Consider the following 16,089-nt stretch of genomic DNA (forward strand, 5'->3'; position numbering starts at 1 on the left):
CTTTGTGTCTCGTCAGACTTTTGAGGCAGAACTGGCAGCAGGTAAAGTTTCATGTTATTAGATACTTTGACACACAGACACGTATGTAAATGTATTATTTAGACTCTAAATTTTAGAGGGACATTCTTCACTCAGTGTCCAAATTGGTCTGTTTTTTAAGGGTTTACTCAATTTCACTCAACAAATGACAAAATACAATTCTCAAGGGATCAAGCTAAAAGTATGTAGAAGTCATTTATGAGACTTAGAAAAAGTGCTTTACAGGTGAATGGTAGTAGCTAGAAAGCCTTGGCATACTAATAGATAAGTTACAGTATATAGGTGCGTCCAATCCAGATGCAGAGGTCTCTTAAAGATGCATGTCCATCAGGGGGCGACTCCTCTGATTGTATAAAAGTCTATGAGAAAATGACTCTACTTCTCTCTTGATTTATTACCTCAGTAAACATTGTAAACATGAGTTTATCTCAATCTCTAGTTTCAAGTCTTCTTCAATAAAGCATGATGTTCATTTAGTAAATTATGGTCCATTTAGAGTCAAATAGACCATAAAGCAGGGTATGCTAACTCCGCCATCTACTGATGAGGACACGCCCACGTACGCAGACACTCGATGGTATTGACAGAAGTGTCCACTGTCCACCCTTCCATGGTCACAGTGCAAACAGGAACTGCTGTTAGCAAATGCAGCATGGCTTTCCATGGTGTGTTTAGTTCCAAAACGTATCCATGGAAATTATTATTTTGTTTCCACTGTCACTGTTGTTGACAGTCATAAGGGAAGTCAGGAAGTCTCATTTAAAAGGCCTTTATGTCCATTTATCTATAGATTTACCTTTTCCTTTAATAAACTATTTCAAACATGAAGAAAACCAATGGCGTGCCTCACTAAGACATGTAGTGACAGTATCATAAGCCTCTAACTAAAGTGAGTAAGAAAGAAACAGTATCATTTTCAGTCTTGATTTAGGCAAATGAAATGATACAACATAACAAGTGATTATGAGCACACCGGCGCTATAAAGGTCGTATAATTCTGTCAGAGTAACATGGAGACGTCTCGTCCTAGTCCGAGGAAATGATACAGTACCAGCACTAATGTGGTCTCTGGGTTCTGTTCCCAGGGAAGCTGATAGAGTCCGGTGACTTTGAGAAGAACCTGTACGGGACGAGTACAGACTCAGTGAGACAGGTCATCAACACTGGAAAGATCTGTGTGCTCTGTCTGCACACACAGGTGTGTGAACACACACACACACACACACACACACACACACACACACACACACACACACACATTGAACGAGCAATGCAGAACACAGGTTAAAGGGTTTGTGGTTGAATTGTGTGTGTGTGTGTGTGTGTGTGTGTGTGTGTGTGTGTGTGTGTGTGTGTGTGTGTGTAGGCTCTTAAGGTGCTCAGGAGTTCTGACTTGAAGCCTTACATCATCTTCATAGCTCCGCCCTCCCAGGAAAGACTCCGAGCCCTATTGGCTAAAGACAACAAGAACCCCAAGGTATTTATTCACGTGTCCCTTCTACTCCGCCTGTTTACACTCGGTCAAATATTACCAGTGTTTACATCTCTATGTTTGCCTCACTAGTGTGTGTGTGTGTGTGTGTGTGTGTGTGTGTGTGTGTGTGTGTGTGTGTGTGTTGCGGACAGCCCGAGGAGCTGCGGGACATCATTGAGAAAGCGCGGGAGATGGAGCAGAGCTGCGGTCACCTGTTTGACGCCGTCATCGTCAACGCGGACCAGGACAAAGCCTTCAACGAGCTGCTACGACTCATCAACAAACTGGACACTGAGCCCCAGTGGGTGCCCTGCTCCTGGCTGCGCTGAGAACACACACACACACTCGTCATAGAGAGTCACAGCGGAGTACACGTTTGTAGCGGTCCAACACACGGTAACTGTGTTACGATGGAGTATTAGGGCCAATGCAGGGAGACTTTTGAGAGATGAAGTTGTAATTTTATGGGAAAACATCACAAGATTACAAACTAAAGTTGTTATTTTACAATACAATGTCATAATATTAAGAGATAAATGAAGAAAAAAACCCATCATATTATAAGATAATGTAGTTTCAGGAGAAATAGTCCTAATATCATGAGATCAATTTCTAATTTTACAAGAAAAAGTCAAGACTATTAACAACAGTTATAATGTTACTAAATATAATTGTATTTTCACTAGAAAAGAAAATCCTAATATTACAGTGAAAATGTAGTTTTTTAGAACAAAAGGCTGTATGTTGGGATAAAAAACAGCGCAGGTTAGTTTACATACACGTGTTAGTATATCCTGTCAGGATATACTAACACGTGTGTAAACTAACTAGACTCTATAGAGTGCTACTGTACAGTTGTTAGTTGAAATGGGTTTGGAGGACTGCGTCTCTTTACAATGAGAGACATTAGCTTCATAGTTCCCAGCAGACTGGATACACAGCATACTGTTCTGCTGACACAGCTGATTCTGGCTGCCTGTCACCATAAAGCCCACTGGACTCTATGGTTGGGTTTCACTTCATTTCAATATCCTTCCAGATATGACATTAATGTGCTTATTGTAGAAACCTATAACATCAATACTCCCTCATGTAACGCATAAACGCTGACAGACTGCCATCAACTGTTCTCTTTTAATATTTAATTAATATTTAATATTAATATTAACATCTTGTAAAAGTTTAAATTGTAGAATATTAGATTCAGTAAAATTTTAACATTATCCTATAATATCAGGATTTTTTCTTGTTTCATAACATGGAAAATGTTTCTCCAAATACTCAATTATCAAAATATCACCTTTACTAGTACAAGTTATATCATACAAGTATGACTTCATCCTTAACTATTAAAAGAAAACTACAACTTCATTCTACACCTTTTAATTAATCATTAACATTATATTCTTGAAATAACAGTTTTCTTCCTCAGAAAACAATTACTTTATTTCCATAAGATTATAAATGTATTGTTGACTTTTCTTGTAATTCCAACTTTATTCTCATAACATCATGACCTTTGTCTTTTCTTTACATTGACCCTAATACTCCATAGTACTGCAGAGAGTACGGTTAGTAGAATGTATTGACCTGTGGACACTAATGACGTACATGCCATGTAGCTTTGTTTGCATGGCCTCCTCAAAGGGAGGACCCTTCTACAAAGAGAACTGGTTTGAGTGATACGACACTCATCTCTTATCTTCACAGTTCTTAGTGAGACCAAAATATGGACCTGGAAAAATCACTTTTTCCTTCTTTTCTTCTTCTTCACTCTAAGAGCTCTTTCTCAGAAATGTGAGGCCTTGTTCGTTACGCACCCTTTGCCTTTATTCTGTCGTCATTTCAACCGCTATGATTCAAAATATTTAAATGATCACAGTCACAATTATTTTAACCTTTTGCAGTGCCGAGAATCTGTGTAAAAAAATTAAATTTTGTGTTAAGGCTTTTTAGTTTTTGTATTTAATAAGTTGGCCCCCCGAGCACAGACGGAGTACAGATGAGGCCCCTGGTGAGAAGTAAATGTGAAAAGTCACACACACACTAAGATTCATAAAGTGCTGATTTAAATCCACGCTGATTATTGTGAAGAACACACACACAGGTGTGTACGTACACACCAAAACAGCATTAGACGCTGAATTTACCTTGAAGTCTGTCCACTTGTGGCCTGAAGCTGCAGCCTTCTTCACACTGACAGCTTCTGACCGGCTCTCCTGTTAAAGTACAAGCTACTGCAATAAAGGACGCAGCACTTGATAGTTCCTCTCTGACTCTTTCGCTCCTGTCTGATCACATTTGAGTAGTAGTGACGTCTGAACCTGAACGGGTACAGAAAACGTGAAAGTTGTAGTTTTTAGTCGTGATGCTGAAGTTATTATATATTGTGTGTGTGTGTGTGTGTGTGTGTGTGTGTGTGTGTGTGTGTGTGTGTGTGTGTGTGTGTGTGTGTGTGTGTGTGTGTGTGTGTGTGTGTGTGTGTGTGTGTGTGTGAAGACAGCAAAGTATTATTATGAACTGAAATAGACCTGACAAAATACCACTCGTCACTGGCTAGAGCATTTATATATTTGTAATATTGAAAAATAGATTTATGAAGTCCAGAATGCACCAATAGGGTTGCAGGTTTTACCTTTTGACTCAACTGCCATTGGTTGAGGAGGAGGAGGAGGAGGAGGAGGAGGGGGGGGGGGGCGGCGGAGCGGAGCTAAGCAGAATTAACTGTATTGAATGTAACGTTAATTGATACCACTTGTTTATCAGACATCACTTCTTCCTTAGTAAATCTGCTTTTTGTATGAATATTCACAACGAATAAATAAATAAATAGATGATTGATAAAAAAACAGCTGACTTTGTGGATTTTTGTTTGTTTGAGGTTTCTTCATGTACAGATTTTTCCCAAACAGATCTGGTCAATAAAATGTTCTCAAGACAGAGAGACTAACATCTTAAAGTAACTCAAATAAATGAAAGCAAGATGCAAACATTATTTAATGGAGTTTGGCTTGAAATTCTCCCCATGCGAGGAAGAACATCCATCGTTGGAGGTTGAAGGTTCCCCTCTTTGTCCTTTCAAGTTCAACAATTCATCTGAGGACATTTTCAGCCCCAATACTGATCGCTGTGCTTTATCGGCCGATACCTAGAACTGATTTGATACCAGTGTTGAATTAAAAAGCTGCGTGCCTCACTTTATATGTGTATAACATGACATTAGAGGCAACATCAGGCTTGACTTCAACATTGCTTTTCCTCACTTTGTAAAACAACATGTAACAAATAAATACGTGGCTATAAATGCACTTAATTGTTATTTCTTAAAATAATGGTATCCGATACTGGACCCAGTGATTTGAGTCAGTATCGGTGCATCTCGAAATTTAACCTCAGTCACAAATGTAGTGTTGCATCGCTCCAAGGATCTCCACAATGCTGTGTCAGCGCTATGAATTGGATAACCAGATGCCTGAATATAATATTCTCTTCTCAACCAGATGTTACTTACCTTTCAGTTTGATTCCAGAAAGCAGGATGAACAATGATGAAATAATGCCGATGGTTACATGAGGCCTCTCCCCTCCATTTTTTTTCTGCTAAAATGACAATACTGCATAATACCAGTGAATCTTACAGCGGCCTGCTGTTGATGTTCAGTGTTTTTGCCTCTTAAAAGCATCAACATACACAGTATTTTAATGTATTTTGGGAGAACTGTTGAAGCGAGAAATGTTACCGTGTGCTGTGGAAGACCATGAGATGGGGTTGAAAGCCCTGAAAAAGCTGATAAGTGAGCCTTTGAGTATTTTGTCACTTGTACTGTTCCAAAGCGCAATAATTAACTTAACCCAGAATCAAGTCAGGAATGGATGGTACAAAGTATTACCGTCACAGCTATTGCTGTTATTTATACCACCATTACAATTCTTCTGAAGTTAATGTAAAATAAGTTAAAAAGTTGAAGGATTCATGAAAGCTGTTCCTGTTTTATTACATTAAATGATTTGAGGTTTCACCCTAACCCTCCTCTAGCTTTCACAGCATATCCTTTCACTACATGTCCTACTGACCACCGGCTTTCTAGTAGGAGGTCATGTGTTTTAGAATAAATGAGCCACAGGGGGGCGCTGTTCCACAGATTATTATTGTTTACCATGTGTGATCTCTGAAGTGGAACAAAGTCCACTTCCATGCCACAGTAGACTCTCCCGGATCCACCGCTGCAGCTACAGTACTTTGCTTTGCTTGTATTGAGCTCCGTTAGTGTCGGCTACGTGTTTGCTCTGCTTGTGGACATGAAGCCGGTGAACTGGCCTCTTTCCTGTCTGATCATGCCAAAATCAAAAGCACACTCCGGACTGACTGTCTCCAGGTCGAATCCACCCTGTACTCCCCCACATGTAATGCTGTCAGACTGCATTGAGATCAGCATCCAAACATCTCTCTCCACTCTCCCATTATACTCCTTTGTAAAGGTCAGTCAACATGGACTGGGCAAGAGGATCATGTTTATTGAATGCGTTACTCTACAAAGTAACCAGAAACCTTCACATAAAGTTGAAGACTTCATATAAAAAGTATAACACACACATAGAAATCCTTTGTCATCAGTTGCTGCTACTTTACATTTGGCCTTTGAGTCCGTTTGATCTTCGCTGATCTTCGCTTTCCTTTTCAACCTGTTTGAGGAGCAGTCAGAGAGTCTCAATGCAGAGCAAGATGTTTACCCCAACCCATATCTGTGTTAGTTTTAAGGGAAAATTCCACTTAGAAAATTCAAACAAGTTAAAGTTTACTGGAAGTGTTTTTTTTTTTTTTTTTTTTTTTTTAATTCTATTATCTTCTTTTTCTTTCTCTCTTTTTTCTTTACATTCATCATATGAAGCAAATCACAAGGCCTTGAAATCCATACTTTATCTAATATTTCTTGTAATGTTGCTATGGTATAGGACAGAGCCTTCTCTTCATGTCTGCCATGTAAATCGCTATCTGATCTTCAATCTGATCTTCAATCCCATCTCTCATCATGGAGAAAAGGCTCTATTATATTTTAGATCAATCCATATCATACATCTGAATCCACTATTTGGCTTAACCCCAAGATAAGTAAGGATCCCATTCGACAGGGTGGAAAGATTGTCCTTTATAAAGTACAAAATCAGTAAAATAGTCATAAAATAAAGTTTGTTCATTTATCTATCTCTTTATTTTTTAATTCTCAAATGGTCAAACATTATGAAATATATTCATAGCAACTATGATATCAGACACAATAAATAATCCTACAGCTATTTGTAAACATTTGTTTTTTCAGGCAAAATTGAGTGAAAAACTCGAAGTAAATTACAGATAAGCTAACCTTTGCGAAAACTTTTTCAAGAAAAATAACCACCTTGCTATGAACATAGAATAGACCTTACTGGAACATTTAAATAGAATGAGCCATATCAAGTGTTAGAAGTTACAGCTGTGCTTCTACTGCCATGACAAACAAAATGTCTGCTGGGAAAAAGGTTTATTGTGCATGGCTAAGCACTGTGAAGTGTAATTAACACATGCTAGGGAGCTAAGCACACAGCTGGTAAATTAACCCAATCTGTATTTACTGCCTGAGTATGGCAAATAGTAAATAGTTGCTTGAAAAGCTAAAATTACAATTCAGCAAACTAGCTAACACAAGTAAGAACGAACAATAGTAGGAACCATGGTTAATATACCAGAATATCAAGACACTAATCGACACTAATATCCTGATACAGCCATGGTTTGTTATAGTTATCTTTTGTAATCTGCTTTAAGAAACTCTGTTCAACAAAAAAAATGCAAAAAATGTAAAGTCAACATCATAAGACCTTTAACTATAACATCAACTAATGAAACTCACTTACTACTATCACCTAAATCACAGAAATCCACTCATTTAAAAATAACAAAAACGTTAATCTTCTATCGTTCTGAGGACGTTTATTATCTTGTTCTGTCTAAGGTATTTGGTTGGTGGCAAACGGCGGTGACGTCAGGCTCAGAGAAAACGCTGCCAAATTACTGCACTGTAATTGGCTGATTTTACACAACGGGCGGGGACCACACTTTTTACGGTAGCGGATTGGTCGGCCCTGCAGTCAGTCAACCCTCCCCTCCTGCTGGTCGCACACAGTCAGGTTGATGGAGAGGAGAGGAGAGAGGTAGAGAGACGTGGTGGAGATGTAGCAAACAACGGAAACATTTATTTTTAACATTCTCTGTTTGCCTCTACCGCGCATTTGACTTTTCCCAAATTAGTTTACTTTACTTTTTGTATTTACGACCGTTTCCCCGCTTTACGGTCAGAGTCTTGTATCCTTGGAAACGCGAACAACTGTCCTGCGAAGTTTGGATCAAGTGTTACACCTTCAACCGGAAAATAAACTGCATATTTACCCTCTAAGCTAACGGAACGGCCACCGTGGTGCATATGGACGTTTGTGGAAGTATTTCGAACAGTTTTAATTAATATTTAACGCTTTTAATTTTAAACCCAGTGTTTATGGAAACGGGACAGCGCGAGACAATAGTGGTGTGAGAGAGAGCTCGTGCAGGGGGGGAATCGATGCCTCGCGGGGGCTTTGTTCTGTCCGTGAGCCTGCTGCGGACATCGACTGACCGGCCGGTGGATTTATGATTACTTGGTGATAGATAAACGGACTCGGGAGCCGTTGGAACAACCATGGACGTGACTCTGTCCGAGTTGCTGGCCAATTTCATGGAGTCGCCGCTGGTGGTGTGGGTGAGTGAGAGCAGCACGCGCGCACACACACACACACACACACACACACACACACACACACACACACACACACACACACACACACACACACACACAGAGTTGTGCGGTGATGCACGCGACTTGCCGACTCGTGTCTCTGTTGTACTTTCCCTCTGCTGTTTCTCTCAGTTCGGCTACACTTTTTTTTTTTAGAAGAACTACCCGACTAACTAGTAAAACAAAGTACTTTGACCTCTAATGTACCATTATGTAGTACTTTGCTCTCTCGTGCACTATTAACCCATTTATTGACACTGCTCAGACAGATACATTACAGTGACAGGGGGAAGATTTTCAGTATAAAAGTCTCAGATAAACTGTATATTTAAAGATGTTGGTTTGTGTCTCTGGGACTTTCCAAGTTTAGATCTCATACTGCCAAACAGAAAAAAGTGAATTATGTGTTTCTTCTGCTTTACCGGCCACATTCCTTCAGTTACCTCTGTTTCTTTACTTCTTCGTTATCTTTTGCCATTCAAATCCTTATGTGCATTAGTATTCTCAGCGTGTGAGTGATTGTAGCTGTCTTGCATGTCCCTGGTCCAAAGGGGTGAATGTGTTGAAAACAACTTAGTCCATCTGAGCCAACAGCACTGCAGCTGATTTCCCTAATCCAGCACAGTTTTAAGCACAAACTAATGTCAACTGAATCCAATGTAAAGCAGCGTTATTTTACCCAACGGCAAACTTTTCAAATGTTTTGTTTTTTAAACATTATTTGCGTGCATATGTTCATTTCCAGGCATATTTATATCTTTGTTTTACAGTGCTTTTCTGTGAAAATATGTTTCACATACAACATTAACAGGAAGCAACAAAATAAGTTGGATAAAATCTATTCATTCCTTAGTAGACTTTACTTTAGATATCAGAGTCTGGGACCGTTGTAATCCTTCTGCTGGCCCACAATGGGCTTCCAGTCCGGACTGTGACGGAGCACCCACAAGGAGCAGTCAATAGGTTATTAACTCTATGGTACTTCCTGTTTCCTTGTGACCACATCCTGTTGACCTGACCGCTCAACCAACAGTTTCTCCCAGTTTTGGGAGGGAGGTTTTGTTGGACATAGACAATCAGACTTGGTAGCCAGCAGTGGATCAGACTGTGGTTGTACTGGGCAGCTTCCAGCTGTGTCACTGTGTGAGCGCCAGCAGGGCCATCAACAGAGAGCATTACAAAGAAAAGCTCAATAATTAAGCGTTTAAAAAAGATGAGATATGTAATGTATTGCATTTTAATTCCAGCATAGCTCTGAAAGAAAGGTTCACATAGTTTAAGTCTATCTTAAAACATTGCGGATATACCCATAAATACAATAGAGGTTTTTGGTGACTGTTATTGTTCCTGCTGGCCACGAATAGATGCCCTCCAAACAAACTTCTGTGTAAGCAATGGAGGACAATATCCACAGTCCTTTCTCTGTGCAAAGATGTATTCCAATGTTCAGCTGTCGTCTTTTTAATAACAAATGTGTCACTAACAAGTAAGGATTGCCCAGGTGATTCAGCAGGACGTCAGCCAGCATATTAAGTTGAAGGGGAGAAAAAGATCAGCTGACGTGTCCAGGTGGCGTGTAGCTGACTTCTCTTTCTGTCCCCAGGTGAGGACGCTGGGTCCTCTGGGTTCGTGCGATGACGCGGGCTCAGAGGAGCGCGTCAACATGTTCATGGAGCTGGTGGACGGCGTCTTCCTGCACAAGATCATGACACACATGTAAGTATCGCCACAGAGTGAGAGTTTTAACATTTAATTTGTATGAGTCGACGGTTCTTTTGGCGTGTCTGGAGTGGGTTTATGAACGGAAAGTGAGTTAATCCACTGTTTCCTGTGTGTGTGTGTGTGTGTGTGTGTGTGTGTGTGTGTGTGTGTGTGTGTGTGTGTGTGTGTGTGTGTGTGTGTGTGTCTCTGCGACCACATCCTGACGCGCTGGTTTCGAGTTGTAAACGTCACAGCCAGATGTGCTGCTGAAATCTACATCAAGACAAACATTAGAGTATGAGAGATCATTACCTGTCCCTTTAGAGCTGAGCTGCTGCCTGTTTGTGCTGTGATTTAGGAATTACACCTGTTGCAGACAGGTAAGAGTGTGGGGCAACATCTCTCAGCATATTCAGTTTATGCATATTTAGCTAAGTTAGAGAGAATCGGTCCCAGCTATGAAGGTGATGCAACCCTTGCTGACAGGATGTCCATCTCTGACAGCAGAATGTGGTGTGATGAGGCTTTTCAAAGTATGATACTCCTTATTGTATCTGGCTTTGTAAGTACCACAGTTTTTTTTTTATGTCGGCAAAACTTGTGGTGATCATGGAGCTGTGTGGCTCATTGATGTGTTTTCAGAGGAGCTCTATGGCACTGAGGAATAAGATGTATCAGGCTTTGGATACACACACAACACTTGTTAGTAGGACACGTTCATTGTTGGCTTTAGTCTTTTCATGGGATTTGTTGACAATAAAATATCTATAAGCTTATCCCTTTTAATTCTTTCTGGATTGGACAGACAGCATTTGGACCACAGGGACACTAATACTGTCCACAGTGATTAAAAACAAAACATACCCACTTCTCCCACCCGGACGGCCCTCTGGCCCCAATTGGACCACATGTTCATATGTTAGTTATTGTCTTCAGAAACAATGATAATCGCCCTATTGTTGTTGCACACACTGAATGTAGGCTGGGTTATCTGAAGGGGGGGGATTAGGACTTGGTAGGGGTTTAGGGGAAAGTGGGTTACAGAGGAGGAGGCCGGGGTGGCCGAGCCATGAGGAATATTAATGGAAAGCCACTCAGAGAGCGTCTGTAAATCAGTCAGTCAGAGAAGCAGTCGGTCTGTAAACCTATTGTCCTCTCTGACCTTCTGAGCTGGAGCAGAACTTTGCAATGATATTGCAATTTAATGTGGGCATCTTTAATGAACTGTGTTGGACTTGTGGACTGGGAATAAAACTAAAACAGGGTGCATTTCCTGAAGAAAATGTAGCATTGCTCATTGCTGATTGCTAGTGGTTGAAACATTAGAAAAAGTAGGAAACACTGAAATAGGCTGAAGTTGAAGTGGTAGTCAAAATATAGTCACTAAAGGGAGTGGACATGGCGTTTAAAATGGACACACTGAAAAGAAGTTAATGTGTAACTGTAGTTTGACCGTGGCTAAGTGGAGAGCAGGGCTGCCTTTCAATCAGAGGGTCTGCGGTTCGATCCCCGGCTCCTGCCTAGTCTCCTCCTAGTCTCATGTCAATGTGTCCTTGAGCAAGACACTTAGCTGCGTCTATGGTGTGTAGATAGATACTGAATTGTAAGTTGCTTTGGATCAAAGCGTCTGCTAAATGACTGTAATGTAGTGTAGTGAACTCAATAGTGTCAATTTACTTCAAGCGCCTAGTGAAGTTTTAGTAGAGCTAAAATTGTAGAAGTGATAAATTGAGTTGGTAGTGTCAATGGAAGTGGAGGTGATTCAAGAAATTAGTTGAACAGTTGAAGTTTCTTCTGAAGTGGAAGCACTGAAAGCAGTACATGTTTTATAGTTTGTCTTATCAAGATCTGAGATCTGAAAGGGTTCAAGTGTCAAAGGAAATAAGTGCAGAGTGAAGTTAAAGTGCTGAAAGGAGTTAAAGCAGTGTAAGTGATGAATTGAGCTGGAAGTGTCAGTTGAAGTGTAGGCTAGGTGATGAAAGATAAAGCTATAGGAGATATCAGTTGTGATTGTTGAAGTTTCCAGTTCATTAATCGATTAGAAGTCAAAATTGTTTTCAACTAAAAATGTCACTCGCTCTGTGGTTTCTGGGGGAGGAATTGTTGCTTTTCTCTGTCACACAGTGTGTGTGTGTGTGTGTGTGTGTGTGTGTGTGTGTGTGTGTGTGTGTGTGTGTGTGTGTGTGTGTGTGTGTGTGTGTGTGTGTGTGTGTGTGTGTGTGTGTGTGCGTGCGTGCGTGCGTGCGTGCTAGGCCAAGCAAAATGAAAGTGTGTACATTTAGAATAGTCTTCATCAGGCATCAAACTGATGTCATGTTTTTGTAAGTCAGCCAGACAGCGTTAGCCCCCCCCCCCCCCCCCCCCCCCCTTGTTCACATGCAAATCAGTCTGGCACGGGCTGATGTGTTGATGTGAGCATCAATCTCTCCTCAACACAATAGTTACCTGGTCTGCACTTGGAATGTGTGTGCGTTTGTGTGTATAATTAACAAGATCTTTGTCTTAAGAAGCAACGAGTAACGTCAATCTAATCTGTGGTGTGTGTGTGTGTGTGTGTGTGTGTGTGTGTGTGTGTGTGTGTGTGTCCATAGTGACCCCAGCCCAACCAATCAGAGGCTGAACAAGAACGTGAACAACGACGTGTCTCTTCGCCTATACAACCTGACCGTTCTCACCAGACATATTAGGACGTACTACCAGGTATGCACACACACACACACACACACACACACACACACACACGCACACTATGGCAACATGCATGGGTGAAACTGCACCAGTCAAGCAGCAGTCTAGATTGTATTATTATTTTATAATACAACCCTCCCCCCATGCTAACTAAATAGAATTACTGTAAAACTTCATGAGCACCAAAATATAATACGTTTAAATGTATCAGCATGGTAAACAAGAGAGACAAAAAACAAGTGGTGACTCCCTATCTTTAGAAGTGGTCATGTCTGAATGTGTGTCCTTTCCACATTTTTAATAGTCCTTTAGTCCATAATGGTCCAAAGCTTGTTGTGAAATTTTTCATGTGAAGTCCTTTTTATTCTCTGTCTGAAAACCACACTTAAACTGGCGCAGACAATATATCCTCCTCTGTGTTGTTGGGTCTGCTTGTTTTCGTTACCTTGCTACGAGATCAAAGTGTGCGTTCCTCTCCCTGTGGGTTTTTAGGGCGATAAAGAGAGGTGTTGGTATGTGTCGTCAACCGTCTCGGAGCTAGATCAAATGAATGACTCGTAATTGATATGTTATTCCATTATTCCAAGTATTTAAAAGTAGTAGCTCATACTGGTGCACAATTTGATATTTCCCATCTATGCTGAGCACAAGTTTTGTGTTGTCACATAAATACTCCAGTTGAGTTGGGTGACTATAAGAGCCTGGGCTATTAACTGCAGTTGTATTATCTGCCAATCAAGTACTCCTTATTCTGCCATTTGTTGGTAATGTATTATGTAGTATGTTTTTAAATATTACTAAAGTTTTACTTGGTTTGAGTATCTGGAGATCCAGCTGTTAATGTCTCCTCAGCTGCTTGTTAGACTTCATCATTGTCATGTGTGTGTCTTCTGATGTGTGTGTGTGTTTCAGCTTGGAAGTTTCGAAAAATGGAACGGGCTCATTCAGACATACGCACATTCTTATTCCTAAACCACATTCGCGTGTGTGTGTCACTCATGGGATGTATTGATGATGCTGCCCATCAGTATGGCTCAACCTTGAACTTGCTGGCCAATCATTTTTGAGTTTACTTGCTTGACAACCAGTAATCTGCAGCGATCAATGGGAGCAGGAAGTAACACAGAGCGGTCAGATGATTGGGAGCAAATCTCCTCACGTCATGCTCAGTGTGAGGCATTTAGTTACTTTGATATAACATAGCGATATCAAACGCTACACCCCGACACTTATTTCTTGTTGTTTTTTTAGTGTTTGAGTCATTTAAAGAAGGAGAGGTCTTTTTGAACTGCTTCTGAAAGGTTTGTGAGTTCCACATCACTGTCTATTATGTTTGTAGCTTTGCTCCTCTTTATGAAGGATGGCTGTGTTCAGCTTGGATTCACAGCTATTGCACTACAATGCATTCTAATAGTGGACGTTGTTACAGTGGAAGAAAAGTATCCTCGGAAACTTCCAGCTGTAAGATCACAAGCATCCTTTGTCAGTCACATTTTGGCCAATCGAGTTCCAGTTGAAGCTCATGCATACATCGATTTGGAAGTATAACCAAACTGTCAGCCTCTAGTTTCCCCACATCAACAGATGGAGCTCTGAATGGCTTTGTTTTCTGACTTGCAGGCAAAAAACTACTAATTTGTCCCATGACAAATAATTACTTAATGACTTTCAGACCCAGGGGTTTCCTAGACAGCAGGCAAAAACACTACATAATCCAGAAAGGTTTTTATATCGTATTAAAGTAGCTTACTACGTGCAAGCAATGCACTCCCCATCACTGTGTGGGGTTAGAGCTCAGAGGAAGTGTGTGTGTGTGTGTGTCAACAGGACATGACTGCAGCTCCGCCAAATCAACTGCATCTGAGCTCCTTATCTCTTGATTTATTACACAAAAGACACACATGCCTCTGAGCAGCGAGCTGTGATTAGCTTTGAGAGGATGCATACATTACATCATGTGCCTGGCATCAGTACACACACACACACACACACACACACACACACACACACACACACACACACACACACTCTCACACTCCTACACTCCTGTGTATCATTGCCAACACTTCTCTCTGTAATACAGTGGAAGCCTCTGGCAGTGTTGGATGATAATTATGACCATTTTTTGAACCATCTGATTGACATTTGTGGAGATATGACATGAATACGGTGTGCATTACGTGACCTAACATTATCATTATCAATCCATTTGAGTTGGCTGCTTCACCCACAGGTGGCTTCTTTGTGCTCATTCATGTTCTGTGTCCGTCTATAGCAGCCATGACCGTTTCTCCTTATGTGAGTACGACACGAGGAACACCCTTTTTCTCTGCTGCACGTTGGCCGGCACTTTGTCATGAGCTTCAAGGAGACTGTGTTTTTCAGTGTGAGAAAACGACTCTCTTTTCCCTATCATGATTTCAAAGGTGGACGCAGCACCAGCCACAAGTAGCCAGCCGGAAACATGCTGTACCGTCTAAATTTGAACCAGTCAATGAAACTTTATTTATACAGCACCTTTCCAACAAATCAAATGCACTTCAAAGTGCTTTACACATACTAATAGATATAAAGATGATAATAGAATAAGTACAACTAATAAAACCACAACGATTATAAGACACATCATAAAAGACGAAAAAGAGGGGTTTATAGTTATGTTTAAAAATATCAATATTTTCAGCTCCTTGGAGCTAATAAAAATAATATTAATGGGTAACCAGTGTAAGGACTTTTTAAAATAGTCTTTGGTCTTGAAGGATGGATCAAGGAAGTACTGAACTGTAATGAGCCTGTGAAAACGGCATACTGATTTAGGAATCTCTGAAAAGCTATGATACCGCATGGAAACCTTTTCTGGATTGTGTCAACTTTTGCCTGGGCTCAAGGACAACATACAGTTGTGGTCAAAAGTTTACATACACTTGTAAAGAACATAATGTCATGGCTCTCTTGAGTTTCCCCGTTATTTCTACAACTCTGATTTTTCTCTGATAGAGTGATTGGAACAGATACTTCTTTGTCACAAAAAACATTCATGAAGTTTGGTTCTTTCATGACTTTATTATGGGTTAACAGAAAAAGTGATCAAATCTGCTGGGTCAAAAATATACATACAGCAGTGCTAATATTTGGTTACATGTCCCTTGGCCATTTTCACTTCAATTAGGCTCTTTTGGTAGCCATCCACAAGCTTCTGGCAAGCTTCTCGTTGAATCTTTGACCACTCCTCTTGACAGAATTGGTGCAGTTCAGTTAAATTTGATGGCTTTCTGACATGGACTTGTTTCTTCAGCATTGTCCACATGTTCTCAATGGGATTTAAGTCAGGACTTTGGGAAGGCCATTCTAAAACCCTAATTCTAGCCTGATTTAGCCATTC

At 40.6% G+C, this 16,089-nt stretch overlaps 2 protein-coding genes across 4 annotated transcripts in view; both read left to right on the top strand.

Annotated features, from left to right (window-relative positions):
* Positions 1 to 4,365, top strand: part of pals1a (protein associated with LIN7 1, MAGUK p55 family member a) — a 25,367-nt gene extending 21,002 nt beyond the window's left edge. For both annotated transcript variants that reach the window (XM_068717748.1, XM_068717749.1), the window contains exons 14-17: positions 1 to 41; positions 1,125 to 1,237; positions 1,406 to 1,516; positions 1,666 to 4,365. The exon at positions 1 to 41 is cut by the window's left edge and continues 49 nt beyond it. In XM_068717748.1, the coding sequence (XP_068573849.1) occupies positions 1 to 41; positions 1,125 to 1,237; positions 1,406 to 1,516; positions 1,666 to 1,842 (442 nt within the window). In that variant the 3' untranslated portion in view covers positions 1,843 to 4,365. The remainder of the gene's footprint in view (positions 42 to 1,124; positions 1,238 to 1,405; positions 1,517 to 1,665) is intronic.
* Positions 4,366 to 7,706: 3,341 nt separating this feature from the next.
* The window catches only part of ccdc88c (coiled-coil domain containing 88C), a 45,721-nt gene continuing 37,338 nt past the window's right edge, over positions 7,707 to 16,089 (top strand). For both annotated transcript variants that reach the window (XM_068717738.1, XM_068717739.1), the window contains exons 1-3: positions 7,707 to 8,282; positions 9,922 to 10,034; positions 12,611 to 12,719. In XM_068717738.1, coding sequence (XP_068573839.1) covers positions 8,223 to 8,282; positions 9,922 to 10,034; positions 12,611 to 12,719 — 282 coding nt within the window. In that variant the 5' untranslated portion in view covers positions 7,707 to 8,222. The remainder of the gene's footprint in view (positions 8,283 to 9,921; positions 10,035 to 12,610; positions 12,720 to 16,089) is intronic.

The sequence above is a fragment of the Cebidichthys violaceus genome, unplaced genomic scaffold, assembly GCF_023349555.1.
Source record: "Cebidichthys violaceus isolate CVI_PGR_0920_01 unplaced genomic scaffold, fCebVio1.0.p SCAF_22, whole genome shotgun sequence".
Classification (NCBI taxonomy): domain Eukaryota; kingdom Metazoa; phylum Chordata; class Actinopteri; order Perciformes; family Stichaeidae; genus Cebidichthys; species Cebidichthys violaceus.